Source organism: Dermacentor albipictus, chromosome 1, assembly GCF_038994185.2.
Source record: "Dermacentor albipictus isolate Rhodes 1998 colony chromosome 1, USDA_Dalb.pri_finalv2, whole genome shotgun sequence".
NCBI lineage: Eukaryota > Metazoa > Arthropoda > Arachnida > Ixodida > Ixodidae > Dermacentor > Dermacentor albipictus.
The window spans coordinates 377,988,533-378,002,490 of NC_091821.1; the positions used below are offsets into that span (position 1 = coordinate 377,988,533).

At 45.8% G+C, this 13,958-nt stretch overlaps 1 protein-coding gene across 7 annotated transcripts in view; it reads left to right on the forward strand.

The window, feature by feature from the left end:
* The window catches only part of LOC135900247 (phospholipid scramblase 2-like), a 365,712-nt gene that overhangs the window by 334,520 nt on the left and 17,234 nt on the right, over positions 1 to 13,958 (forward strand). For 5 of the 7 annotated variants that reach the window (XM_070531927.1, XM_070531925.1, XM_070531922.1 and 2 more), the window contains 6 exons: positions 3,328 to 3,866; positions 6,083 to 6,193; positions 6,428 to 6,505; positions 9,660 to 9,799; positions 11,781 to 11,951; positions 13,520 to 13,678. In XM_070531927.1, the coding sequence (XP_070388028.1) occupies positions 3,328 to 3,866; positions 6,083 to 6,193; positions 6,428 to 6,505; positions 9,660 to 9,799; positions 11,781 to 11,951; positions 13,520 to 13,678 (1,198 nt within the window). Of the gene's footprint in view, positions 1 to 230; positions 298 to 3,140; positions 3,867 to 6,082; positions 6,194 to 6,427; positions 6,506 to 9,659; positions 9,800 to 11,780; positions 11,952 to 13,519; positions 13,679 to 13,958 lie in introns of those variants that run through there. The other 2 variants (XM_065429670.2, XM_070531923.1) reach the window with 2 other exon arrangements.

The following is a 13,958-nucleotide window of genomic DNA, read 5'->3' on the forward strand; positions in this document are numbered from 1 at the left end:
CAAGATGCATAATCGACTAATCGGGAAAATTTACTGGTTCAATTTTATTTAACTGTCTTACGGCACATAATGTAATTTTTTAACTGGTGTGTTTGCAAGGCATGTCCCTTTGTAATGAATTCTGAGGGTTGCACTCGGGCCAACGTAAAACTGTCGTCGTCGTCGTCGTCCGTTGCATAACGGTTGCTGTTGTTGTTGAACTCACTTCTCGACCACTCAACCATTGTAAGGCGAAGACGACGACGAAGAAACGATAAGCCGTGGTCATGGATCCCACTGGAGCACCGTGGTCTTCTGGTAAGGAACGATTTCTACTGTCACAGTCACATCAAGATCTATGGATAAATCCGGAGTAGAAACCGAGTCGCAGTTCTGCATTCAACATGCCATGTTATTCCGCAGTGTTACTGCGCATCTCTCTCTAGCGTACGGCTAACTGAAAATGTGCCCGTGGCCTTCCAGTAGACAGTTATTGCTTAAGCCTCTAAGAGGTCGGATAACGCTGCATAGCTGAAACAGGGCACAGAAAACACAGAGAGACGTGCGCATACGTGATGAATGCCAGACAGCTCTTTCACACATATGTATCTTTATGGATATAAAAACACCATAGGAAGCATTCACGCGAAGCAGTACCAAGAAAAGCGAGAGACAAGCGAAGTGCGTTAAGCAAGTACGCCATGCACTCGTCATGTCATCCGGCTCCACATTGCAGCTGCAACTCACTTGCCCCCGCTCCCCGCTTAACGTGAGCGCACCAGTTCGATCCATGAAATAGGCCAAAAGCCTGCTCGATACGGAAAAGTCGCGGTAACTCACTAAGAAAAACATCTTCTCCATAATAGGAAGGCTCACAACCAAGTGTCGAAGCTGAAGACAAGGTAGACGTACATGGCGGTTCAAATGATTCGACGATTATATCTCCCTACTCTTTCTTTTTCTGTCACCTTTTGATGATCGTTATTCACTCATTTCGTATCGTACTCGTACCCGTATTTTTTCTGCGCTCAATTGCGACGACTTTGTCTTTCATTAGCGTCGACACTTGGTTAAGCCTTCCTTTTCCTTTCTGGAAGTGGTTACGAAACAGCCAGATTCCAGATGCACCAAATCCCTGTGAAATCCGCAAAGACTCTGTCTTCAAAAGCGCGCGAACTTGACGCTTGCGGCGAAAGCGTGGGGTGTGCGCGAACACCGGGTATATCCCACGCGCATACGTGAGTTGGCGCATACCCGGCAGATGACGCCAGCAAAACAAAAAAAAGCTCAGTGCCCTTCCACTCTGTGAATAAGGATGACCAGCGAAGCTGTGTATGTGGGCCCCTTAACGGCGAACTGCACCTCCACCGCGGGTCGGCCTGGCATTGCATTATCTTCGGGATCGGCGCACGTATGAGGAGTTTTGTGTCTACACACGTACACCATCCTGGGAAAACTAGCCCTCAACAGCTTCGCTGTAATATCGAACACTGTGCCTACAGCTAACTATGCTCATTTTCGATTGTATCTTCATTTGCTGACCTTTTCTACGTGTTCTAGAGATGGAGTGGTATGATACCATTTTCAAGTTCACGCGACATCTACAAGTCACCCAAGCAACGGTTATTTTTTCATGAAGTAGTGACAAGATATCCAGATCCCAGATACACCAAACACACTTAAAGTCAGCAAGGAAGAACTTCTCTTGAAAAAACTAGGATGGAGCATGGCGCTAGGCAGCTACCCTCAGCGAGCAAACCTCTACTGATGCCACCCCATTACCATCTCTTCGGGGGCTATGCGCACGATGGCTTGTGGAAAGTAGACCACCTAAGCTCTCCACATTGTTTGGTACGCATTAGCCGTTAGTGGCGCCCTCGCCACAATCGATCCTCACAACGAGCTCTCCGGTCTAGTATTCTCTCACGTACGCTCCGCGCGCTCAGCGGCTAGAAATAGCCGCTTGCGCATCGCATGGTGAGAACCTTTTCCCATGAGCATTTGCATTAAATTTTATTACTAAGCTTCATTATGGTCACCTGACACTCCCCCCTACATTTTTTTTCCTTCGTCTGTGTTTGGTGCTCGCTTTCTGCGTGATTGACAGCAGACATGGATGTCGTTAGTGTCACCATTGGAACCGCGCTCCTGCACTTATGATAAGTAGCGTCATAGAGAAAGCTACCATTGGTTCTGCGGACAAAACAAGGTCTTAGGAACTTCTCAGAGCCTTGCGCGGGGTCCGACAACTCAAGAGCCCTAAGTAAGAAATATAATCTGTGAACGAGTCTCAGTGAGTTCTGTTCATTTTGCCAACCTATGCCTGCTAGTAAGTCACGTTGCGTGCAAAATAGGCGCTACATTTTTCTTTCAATATCCAGAATGCTGTCAACCTTCATTAATTTAGCGTTCGCAATCTATGACGGGTTACTTACGAAAATCACAATATCCTAGAAGTTACGCTGCACAATAGTGAACATAAACATGCATACTATTCCACCGATTCACGTTGTGGCCGAAAGCTGACAGCATTCCGTGGCAAGAGCTTTAGATTCCATGACATAAAATACGTGTATATACAAAACACATACTCAACTAACATTCTGTGAAACCACTGCAAGGTTCGCGAGAGTGCCTTGACTGAAACGTCAGATGACATCGATGCTGCGAAAGTATACCAGGACTGTTCTATCACCTTATAAATCATGTTAACTTATAAACATAAATCATGATCCTATAAATCTCATAATTATGTTAGATATATCATGTTTCAGGATCATTTTTGCTTAAACCACCTTGTACCATGCTGAAACGCAATGTAAAGCGACACAACTAGAAAAAAGGTCCAAGCAACTAACTAAAACTGCACCGCCGATAGAAAGTGGTTTAGAAGCATCAAGTTTCGACTGGAAGTAAAACTCATAGGAAGTGGTTTAAGAGGGCTAAGTTTCGGTAGAAGCAACACCATGAAGCTCTATCGCGAGCACCATACTTCCTTATTATTGTCTACTTGCTCTGCTTAAGTTTCTATACCCGAAACAATGAGCTTGGATATCAGTTCACCGAACTTGGGAACGTGTCGAAGCTTTTAGAGAGCAAAAACATTTGTTGCCGGCGGCTGGTTGTTTAATTAATTGTCCTGTCTGGGTATCGCCAAACAGCACAACCACGTGCTTCGGCACCTGCACCCAGCACAGGTTCGCAACGTACGTCGGCGCCCGCACAAACAACTCCAAGTAGCGTCGCGGCTGACCCCTCTGTTGCCGGCAGCTCAGCGGTCGCTACCTCCGTACCTGACCGGAGGGCACCCGTTTCACCAGCACCAGCTGCGCCGCCCTCTATTTACAGCACGCCTCTTGCCTCCACGAAAGACTCAAGGAGGCCTGTTCCCACTACGTACGGTTATGCGACGTCTCCGGCATCAAGCTCTTTCGGGCCTGGTACTCACGCCGTGACTGCAGGGGCACCACTTCCTCACGCCCCTGCTGCTGATTCCCACGTGCCCGCTTCCTCGGCGCCTACTGTTTTCTCTGCAAGTGGTACCACTTCACTTGACTATGGAGCTACTGGAGCCCCAGGGTACCCTCCAAGCGTTCATGCTCCCAGGGCGGATGGTGGCTCCACGTCTTATCGGCCTGGTTACCAGGCGTATGGTTCCCAGACGCTTGGGTCCGCCGTGCCCAGTACATCGGCGCCTAATGTCGACTTACCTGAAGGCTTCATTCCCGACCCCTACGTACCTGCTCCCTCGGTGCCTAAAGACCCTCCACCTGATGCGGCTATGCCTAGGTCGACCGTTCCTGACTCTGCTGTGCCTGGCTCTGCAGCGCCCGCCATCGGCGCGCCACCTTCTGAACAAGGTCAGCATCTTCCTGGAAACACAGGAGGTATGAACGCTACTTCACTTACCTGGCAGTCACTGTATCCGTGCTCAATTTCAGCGTCGGTTCTCTCGTTAAAAATACCGAATATCCCGGAAAGAGGGGGCTTGAAGTTATAAAGAGCGGTAGAACAATTACTGTTCCAGGAGCTAATGTTTCGCCAAAGGACCCAATGAGGACAAGTCCTCTTGTCGAAACGCTGGCTCCTATACGACATTTTTTGTTCGAGAACTGTTCTTCATGCTCTGTTATGCTAGTTACTTCCAGTAAATAATTCCATCCAATAGTTCATCCATTCCATCCAATAATTCATCCAATAGGATGAATGGAATAGACATCCGGTGAAAAAGAGGAGCTTCAATCTGGAACCAATGTGTTCGACAAGGGCAGTGTAACATCCCTTGTCAAAGTCCTGGCTCATTTCTCTCGTCGGAACATTCACGCGAGGCTCAGGCTTCGTCCTGTTCACCCAATGTTCCTCAATTATCCCAGCACGTTTCAGCAGACCAACCGCGTATATTACGGCTGAAAAAAAATTCTGGCATTGCAATGTAAATGAAGTCTTGCATTTAATATATAAGTAGCTAAATTAGGAAGGAAGTCACCATTGAACAAGACTACCTCGATACTGTAGCACGTGCTGTGAAATACACGAAAAGGTTTCTTGCAGTAACCTGTAATTCGGCCGTGCAATATGGCGGTCCAGAGATCGCACGCTTGAGCTGGTCCTTACTGCTGCACTTGCCCTATGTGTAAACACTAACTAATCAGCATAGTGTAGCATTTCGCGTTCCGCTATTCTCCTTCTACAAGGACCAACTGAGCATGATCCTCAAATGATGGCCCAGGCATGGTAGTCTTCTGCCGTAAACAAATACTAGCCGCTTCCGGAGGAAGGTTCGGTGTTAAGCTATAGTTGTTGACTCTCCCATCGTCTTTAGTTCACTTTACTTTGATGTCATTGTACCGTTGATTAAACATGGAATCAAGGTGCCATGTTACAACAACAATAGAATAATTGAGTAAGTCAGTCCATTTTGTTTTTGTTAATTATGGTATCTTGTTCAATTTTCTCTAATAAATTGAGTTCTTTGATGTTTAGAGTAAATATTGATACATTGATGACAAAATAAAAACATGCGCTCCAAAAGCAATCGCCTAATCAGCGCCGAGGCCTAGCCTTTTTTGGTCTATCGCACATGACGTTGAGAGCAGCTGATCTTCAATTCTTTTTCACCTGGCTTCACCATCAATTCTTAGAATTTCGACTGCACCATACTGAAAAGGACATGAACGAATTGGCAGCAGTATTTGTCCTTCTTCCAGTTCACAAGATCGGGTAAACAAAGTGTAAAAGCTAACTATGGCGCCACGTGAACAGCGGCACACAGACGCATTTACCGCCCTTTTTTAATTCAGTCCTTCGCGCGGTGTCGCATAGTCTCCAAAAGGCCATGCTCCGCAAAAGACTCGGCTATCCGCCTAAGAACTTAGCAAACATAAGCAACATGATGGCACTCTGCAATTAATTCCAGGTTTGAGGTTCTAGTTCTAGAGAATTTTTGGCGAGTGCATCGCGATACGACGTTCCATATCGGGTCCTCCTTGTGGGTACCCGGACCTTACAACAGACCTAACACTAATATACTGCCTATTTTGAGTCACATACTTCTTGGGCTGCAGAGGACACCGCACAACCAACCACGCGAGACAAAAAGCTTTTCTGTAAAGCACGTGAGCTAATAAAGTGTTTTGTTTCTGAAAAGGACAAGTAGCAGTGGTAACTACAGCTATATACGTGAGCATTTGGACCTAAGACGTAAGTAGCCACAACCGAGTGCTAGCGGGAACCGATTGGTAGTACATACTTGCGCGAGTGAACAGCACTTTTGAACGGAAGAAGGAAGACAGTGCTCGGGTCAGTCGTCTCCTTGTCACGTTAAAAAGCGCTGTTCATCTGCATTCATATGCGGCGTGTAGCTTTCCTCTTCAACGCATAGTCTAGTGGAACATGAAATGTTGAGATTGCATTGTCTTTTGGGTGCAAAATTTGGTTACCGTTTTATATTGCTGACGGGGCCAAGTTGTGCGAGCTTATGACGAACCGAAGGGCGAACCAAAGGAATAGGAAAAGAATTGCATCGCAAATTGCAAACAAGCAAATTTCAGGGTGCGCAAAAAAAAGAGTCCACATTGTGACGCACTGACGTTCTCTTTCGCAGGAGCAGCACAGATACCACCGGCTCCAGGCAGGCCCAACTGTACTCCTGGTCTTGAATACTTGGCAGTCATCGAACAGATAGTGATACAACAAAAAGTTGAACTTATGGAAGGTATATAGAACTAGCGTTTACTGCATTGCGACCAGTATCCGTCTGCCTGTATTTAGGTAGTGGCGAAAAAACTAATAGCATCCTTCAATTCCATCACGTCGTTTATCACATTTGTGGAAAAGCGTTAGCTATGCACACTGATGATATTTAAATTCAAAAAAGAAGAAACATTTAGAACGCTCTGTATTATTTATTGACTGTATTTATGCACGTTTCCTTATTCTTTCTTTTCAGTTTTTTGTGGTATTGAAACTTGCAACTGCTACGAAGCGAAGAATTCAGTTGGTCAGCTCATATACAACATTAAGGAAAGTGAGTAGGTTTCGGCTATACTTACATATGTGTGGCCCCTGTGCTGTGACGTTAAGGAAGCTTTCATTCTACAAACTTTTCTGCTTTAGTATTCCCTTCTGCCTAGTAATAAAGGCTTTGTCAACGTTAATCCTACCGCACAACATTATCCAGAAGAGCTATACTAATCACCTGAAATGTTCCGAACCTCGTAAGACCTTGTGCAATAATCCGGTACACTCTCGTAAATTGCGAGACCATATAATGTGTGTTTTTGTTGTAAAGCACAGGCAAATGTATACGGGAAAATACAAGTACGTCAAGAAAGCGCTTATAGTGATCTTGGATCTCGCTGTCCCAGCTACCACTAAATTTAATACAGCCTTTAAACCTATATCTTTGCTCCTCTTTGCATAAGTCTTGCGTGAGACTTCTATACTCGCAAGACAAGGAAATAAAGAACAAAGAAGTGTGTATTCATTTCATCAGCAAAGGATCAACATGTTACGATATTTCGTACTAACTTATTTATGCCCCCAACGGCAAAATCCTTTCACCGCAACATTTAGCATTATAACAGAACGAGTATATGGTGCAGTTCCTGCCTCCTCCTCGCATGTGTAAGCAAAGTGATTAAATCCCGAATTCGATTTATCACTGACGCTGGGACTACCGGCAAAGCGAAATATAAGCCATCATTTTGATAGCTCGGACATTCGCTGGATGGTCCCACGTACCGTGTTACTGGGCCAGACAAATATCGGAAGATTTCGGCATATAGTATAGACAAATGCACACGTCCATCAACACAATGCATGCATTCACCTTTGCTGTGATTTCCTATGGGCCTCGGACAGAAATGGGGACGTAATACGAGACGCGAATGTCCCGATTTTATACTTGCGCCACTCAGGACTTATATACATTATTGACGTCATCTCGGCTTGATTTGTTTACTTTTCTTAGAGCGCAGCTCCTAGGCGTCCGTTCCTGCGGCAAGCGCCGGCGTCGGCCTCGGCGTAACCGAGCATATGAGCAAAATACCGAAGGATAAAAGAGCGAACGCGGAGCGTGAGATGAAAGACGCGAGCTGCGCACGGCGGAAACCAATGAGAGTGGCCATTTCAGTGACGTGCGCGCGGGAAACTGGAGTCATGCGGACCCACCCGACTGCTCGACGCGTACTCGTATCTGCTGTCACCTGGACCACTCGTTTCGTACTATCATCGGCTCCCGTCATCTCTCGCTCGCGCTTGTTCCGATTGTCATGGTTTGAGATTGTTTTTTACAATGAGTCTAAACCGAGACGTCCTGATGGTAAGGTTTTTGGAGACAGTGAGTCATGTCCCATTCTGTACGACAAGACGGACCATGAATACAATAATTTGGAGGCGACACCCAGTACTTCATTCTCCTCGGCTTTGGAACGCGGCGACGCCTCAACAGAAGGGTGCACACAAACACGATTATGACCAGTGCCAACGACGTCGTCATCTTTGTAAGACATGACTCGCGCAAAGAATGAAAGACGAAGAACGTAAACAAGCGCAGACCTGCCAACAGGCGAAGCAAGAAAGCCTACGACATCACGGTTCTAAGAGAGGAAGCGAAATTTTAATGCTGTCACGTGACAGCCGCCAGTTGGTGTGTCCGCTCTACCGCGGCTGCGTTTCAAAGGGAACTGAACCACTTTCTATCGGAGTGGAAAAAGGCATTTCAAGTGAAAATAGGCTATTTCAGAAATGCTTTGCCGCAGAAAGTACTTCAGTGCGTTCATCAGAAGCGGAGTTACTGGCGACCATACACGGCCTCCGCTGTGCTTCCGTTCCTTCTTCAATGCCTTGCACTGCGAAGGTTATGGCGCAGTGGGGCGTGGCCACAACGCTCCGCATCCTAAATGTCACCGTGGCGCGCAGTTCAAATTTCGTATTGGATGTTAACGTTGGCGCCACGACTTCTACCGTTGGTGCCTACGACGTGCCAACAGAAGCCAAACGTGGTTGTCCTCGGCGAGCCGCAGTGCGTTTAGCCCGTGGACTCGTGGCGGCACCCCGTGGTGGGCGCGGTATCTACGCCATGTAGCAGACCGGAGCTTTATGTCAGCTATCGGCCAATATGAGCCGTCTAAGGAAATCGCAAAATAAAGCGTCCGATGACGAAATAGAGCGTCCAGAAGAGAGTGAGAACGGGGTCTTTTGTTGTAAAGAGAGCGTTTTGGAGACAGGTGAGTTTGCGATCCGCTTGCGAGCTCAATGCACCGAGTACAACAGGAAAACTTGCCGAGATGTTCGCAGCAGCGTATGCTACCCTCGGACTATGTTATTTCACCAAGCCCGAGGGGTCGTTCAGGTCCGCTTTAACGCCGGCGGCGCGACGCGCGCCTTTTACTGCTAGGGTGCATGGGGCCTTCTGAGGCGACGGTCGCTCCGAGATAGCACCACGGTAGTGCAAGTTGACAGCACACCGATGGATAAGGCATGCGGCGAGTGCATCAAAACAAAGTGCTGCATAAGCAGAGGTCTGTGTCCGGCGGCTGTTCTGAATCGCGCCCACGCGTCAGCTACGCGCTGCCTCTCGCGTTCTCCAGATTAGCGAGGCAGTCGCGCCACACTACGCTCTTTTTGTAACGTGCCGCACGAGACAGATTGTCCGCGCCAGCCAATATATCCCGAAAAGAAAACGCGTTTACAGCTGTGCTGAAATTTCGCGTTAGGGAGTATTCAAATTTTATTTCAAATTTTATTTATTGTTGTTATTGTTGCTGACATCTTTTTCTGTAATATCGTAATTTACTTAACTTTCTGCGGTATTATATTTTCTTCGGTGTCTTTTAATTGTGGCAAGGAGGAGGAGGAATGAACGTTTATTGTGTGAAACAGCGAGAAAGTGTTCTTTCTTCGCCCTAGGTGGGCGGCTCTCTTAGTCCAGAAAGCCGTTGGCTAATGCCGCAGCCCGGGCCCGATTCACAAGACTTCGCTGATCCTCCAGGCTCTGTGCCTTTAACATTGCCTCCCACGTTTCTTCGATGTCTTTTAGCGGTTCAGGGCCATCATCTTGAGTGTTGTTCTCGCGGTTTGGGCACAACAGCACAGGACTGAAAAAAAAAAAACAAGCAGTCCCTTTTTCTTTTCTTCTGTCTCTTTTCACTGCTGCATGCTTTCACGTCGTATCACAGATTCGGGATTCTGCACCAGGTGCTGCTGCGGCCCACGGCGGTGCCTCGAGATTGACGTGCTGGACTTCACAAACACCGCTGTGATTCACATTGTGCGACCCCTTCGATGCGTACATTGCTGCTGGTTCTGCTGCCTGCAGGTAAAAACACAAAAAAAGAAATGCTACTTCGGCTATTTACTTACTTTATTTATTTATTTACAAATACTGCAGCCCAGAAGGGCTATTGCAGGAGTGGGTGAATGCAAAATGTGGAAAATACAAATCTATGCTTTTAACATATAGATACGCTATGTTTTTAGAGTAGAGATAAGAGGTCCCTATAATAAAAATCAGGCTAAGCTTTTGTTTTTTTGTTTTTGTACAAGTTACAACAAGACGGGATCTATTATATAAACAAGCATGCAAATAAAGGCAGAAATATTGTGCGATGTAATCACACTCGCTCTAAATTACTGTACATTCAATTCAGCCGTTGTAGATGAGCTTGATGCTTACGCTGTTCCAGATAATCCTTCTCCCTCGCTTCGCGGTGATATCGACGTGTTTACATAATAGTTTTGACAGCGACTGAGGTGGTATCATTCTCAATGCTCTAGTTTCCCATTAGCAAAGCGTTGTAAGTAACCTGTTGCAGCGGGTGCTGCCACTGTTCTTCAAGTTAATCCACATAACTTCTTAGTCAAGTTCAAGCCACTTTGAGCTTTCTTAAGAAGAATCTCACTAATACTTTTTTTTATTTCTATCGACTATTTCTTCTGCATCTGTAGGTGCTATGACTATCAGCGCCTTCTACTCCACACCAAGCGAAAATTCGTTTAAATTTATTTATAACGGGCACAAAGTACACTGCTGAATGCCATTTTGGCAAGAAAGCTGAAAGAGCAAGCTTGACGAGGCCAGGTGGCCAATTCCAGGAAAGAACAGCAGTGCAGTATAGCATATCCTATTGAACAGTAAGTGCAGTGAAGCACTAAATTCATTTAGTCTATTAAACAAATTATGGGTCGCATTCACAAACCTTTTCTTTGTTAAGTGTTCTTTGCCATAGGCCGGCTGCCTTCGCTAATATGTCCAGCATGAGAATTGGCTGATATTTTCTTTTACGAAAAGTTCTAGCTTAAGAGATCTTTGTGAATGCGAACTTAGGGCCTGTCTTCACAAAAATGTTGCTATGCTAAATTTATTCGTATAGAAGCAGCTGCCAGCCGTTGAAGATGTCGGACATATTATTACCAATGGCAGAAAACACTTACGAATGAAAAGTTTTGTCAATTCGGACATAAATATTCCTGGCATTACGTGCACTTTCCCTGCGCATGAATACATCCACACCTATGTACACACTACACGCACATTCGAACCTGTGAGTATGCACGAAGGTTTTACGCAATTCACAACATCGCAAGTGACCCCAGATACACGCACGTTGATAAAACGTAATAGCAGCTGAGATAACAATACAGCGTCTAGATGAACCGGACGAAACCGCCAAGACAGCTGCCCCCCGTGCGACAACCGAGATGCCGGCAATATACAACGCACCCTAAAGTACTTCGATGGAAGTATTCGCGCTGCCTGCCCACGCTCTCCCGCATGTGAAGGGCATGAACGCTACAGCTTTAACATATCACAATGTGGGTTCAGCGTCGTCACGTGCGCACGCAGGAGACTCGGGAACCTCTGCAAAAAAGGAAAGCGCATAGAAAAATAAAGGTTAATAATTGGTTTAGTCTACAGATATCAAACTTAATTAATAGTTCAATATTTTAACGGTTGAATAGTTGAAACCACTTTATAACACATGAACTCGAGGTCATTCACGGTGGAGAAAAGTACTCGGACCTTTGCCGCATATTTCACAAGCCTATGGAAGCTGTACGTCCATTACTGTATTTCTCGAAGTCGACAGACCTCGATAAAATACTTCGTAGTTGCGATGTGGGCCTCCGTGCTCGGCGACACCCTCAGTGCTTTCTCTCCTTTCTTTCTTTTACTTTGTTAACCCTCTCCCTCCCAGCGTAGTGTAGTGAAGCCGACGTGCGTGTGGTCGGCCTATAGGTCCCAACATTTCCTTCCCTCTGCTCTCTCTCTCTCTCTCTCTCTCTCTCTCTCTGTCTAGGAGATGGAAGTTCAAGCTCCACCAGGAACTCCCGTCGCGCAAATTCGTCAGCGGTGGTCTATATGCCACCCGTACTTTACGATTTACACCCAGGAGGATGAGCCGGCGTTAAATTTGGTGGGGCCCATCTGCACCGAGAGTGTGCCATGTAAATGCGACGTCAAGTTCGAAGTGAGCATAAGTTTGTCGTCGCTACACTAATTTGTCATAATCGTACCTCAAATATTCCTTATACGTTCGGTGATGAAATAAGGTCGCCGCAGCTGCTGTCTGCATTAGGCATGCTCAGCAGAGACATTGACCGGCTTTTAGAAGCGTTATCATGCTATAACTGTTCGTATATAAGAGCAGTCGACAGCCAGTCGTCATATTGGCCATGCTATTCGCAAAGGTGGTCGGCCGTCGACCAAGAGCACTTAAGAACAAAGAGCTTTGTGAATTCGGTCCGTGAGGCGAAATTCGCAATCAACCCTTGAACTCAAAATCGGCACCAATCAGCCGCAATTACAATTCGGTCACTGAGACTACTCACAAAAGAGCCCTTACGAACATTTTCTTTTTTTGTGTGTCAGTCCGGCCAAAGATAATGCGTCTCTGTTCTTGGCATGCCCAACTGGGCATCCCAAGAAACCGTCGCACTGGAGCCAAATTAAGAAATCTTTTTGTTCGCAAGTTCTCCTTGCAATCTGACGGCTGCGTTCTCTAGCAGTATACCATACATCGCAATCATCGGTCATGTGCTCTTATGAGCAGTTCCAATTATTTATTTATTTTTATTTGTACACTGTCGTCTTAATAAAATTTCGCATCTCAATATAGCGCAGCGAATAAAATTTATACAGTGTTTCGTGTCAGTACCGTTCCTGCAGGCCGCACTGCACATGTTCTAATGTATAGCGCGAAATGAAAGATACCAAAAATGAGGGAAGGACCTCTACAATAGGCGTTGTTGGCTTGCGATGGAAGGGAACCACTTACTTCTGGACTAAGACTATTTGCGTCTATGCCAAGCGATAAATATTTGCGATAAGAACGCAAGTGTACATGACGAGAAGTTGCGTGTAACTTAAGGAAAGCCTGTGTGCCTAAGAATTGGGCGCACAGATTTGAAGTGTCTGTTAAAAGGTAGCGCAGTGTCTTGTTAAGACTTCCAGTTACGCCTCGCTGTGATTCCCGCCAGATGAATCTACATACTTGCACAGGCGTTCACAGAAACTCTACCTGACACTCGTCGAAAAATTCACAATCATACTTTATTATTTCTTAGCTGAGCTATAGAAAAAATAACGCCTTGCAGAGCAAAAAAATAATAATAATAAAAATATGAACGCTGTCACTTTTTCAAAGTTTCTGGGAGGAATTTACTAAGACTTTAGTCGGTAAGAAGTGTTTGCTACTGGTCGCCTGCCACATTCATATCTTCCATATTAGCATTGAATGGCACTTGCTCTTAAAGGAGACCTAGCAAAAGAACTCATTTGCGAACACTACTCCTAAACTTACTCCTAAATACTCCTAAACTTCCTCAGCTTTCCCGTCTTTCTTCCTTGCATGGCACTACGAAATTCGTCGGTTAACGTAGTTGCTCTTCTCAGAAAATAATCTAATTTTGAGTGAGTAAGCTGGAAGCGAGCTTCTTCCCCGAGTTTCTGGTTTAACCATGACATACATAATCTTTATATTCACAAAACTATCAATGTCACAGCCATTTGTTGACGCCTTTCTTTTCGCCATTGAAGGTGCGCACTATGAACGGTGTCGCCATAGGCTCAGTCACTAAGGAGTGGGGTGGACTCGTCAAGGAGTACTTCACAGACACCGACACCTTCAATGTGAGCTTTCCCCTCGACCTGGATGTTAACATGAAGGCTGCACTCATCGCTGCAGCCCTGCTCATAGTAAGATATTATATCTTTTATTGGTTGCTTACGTGAGTGAGCCTGTACGTACCACTTTAGTGATGAACTCTCCTTTCTTTCTTTTTTTTTGTCCATTGCTCTTTTATTTTCGTGCTTTTTTTTTACGCAGTGGACAAATTAAGCACTACTGGGGATATAAAAATAACAGCAAAAAAAGAAGGCAATCGTACATCGGTTAGGAGACGTACTATGGTGTGCTTCATTTGTTTTTCTCCACATCGATGTTAATCTATATCTTCTACCTCCTGAAGGGCCCCTG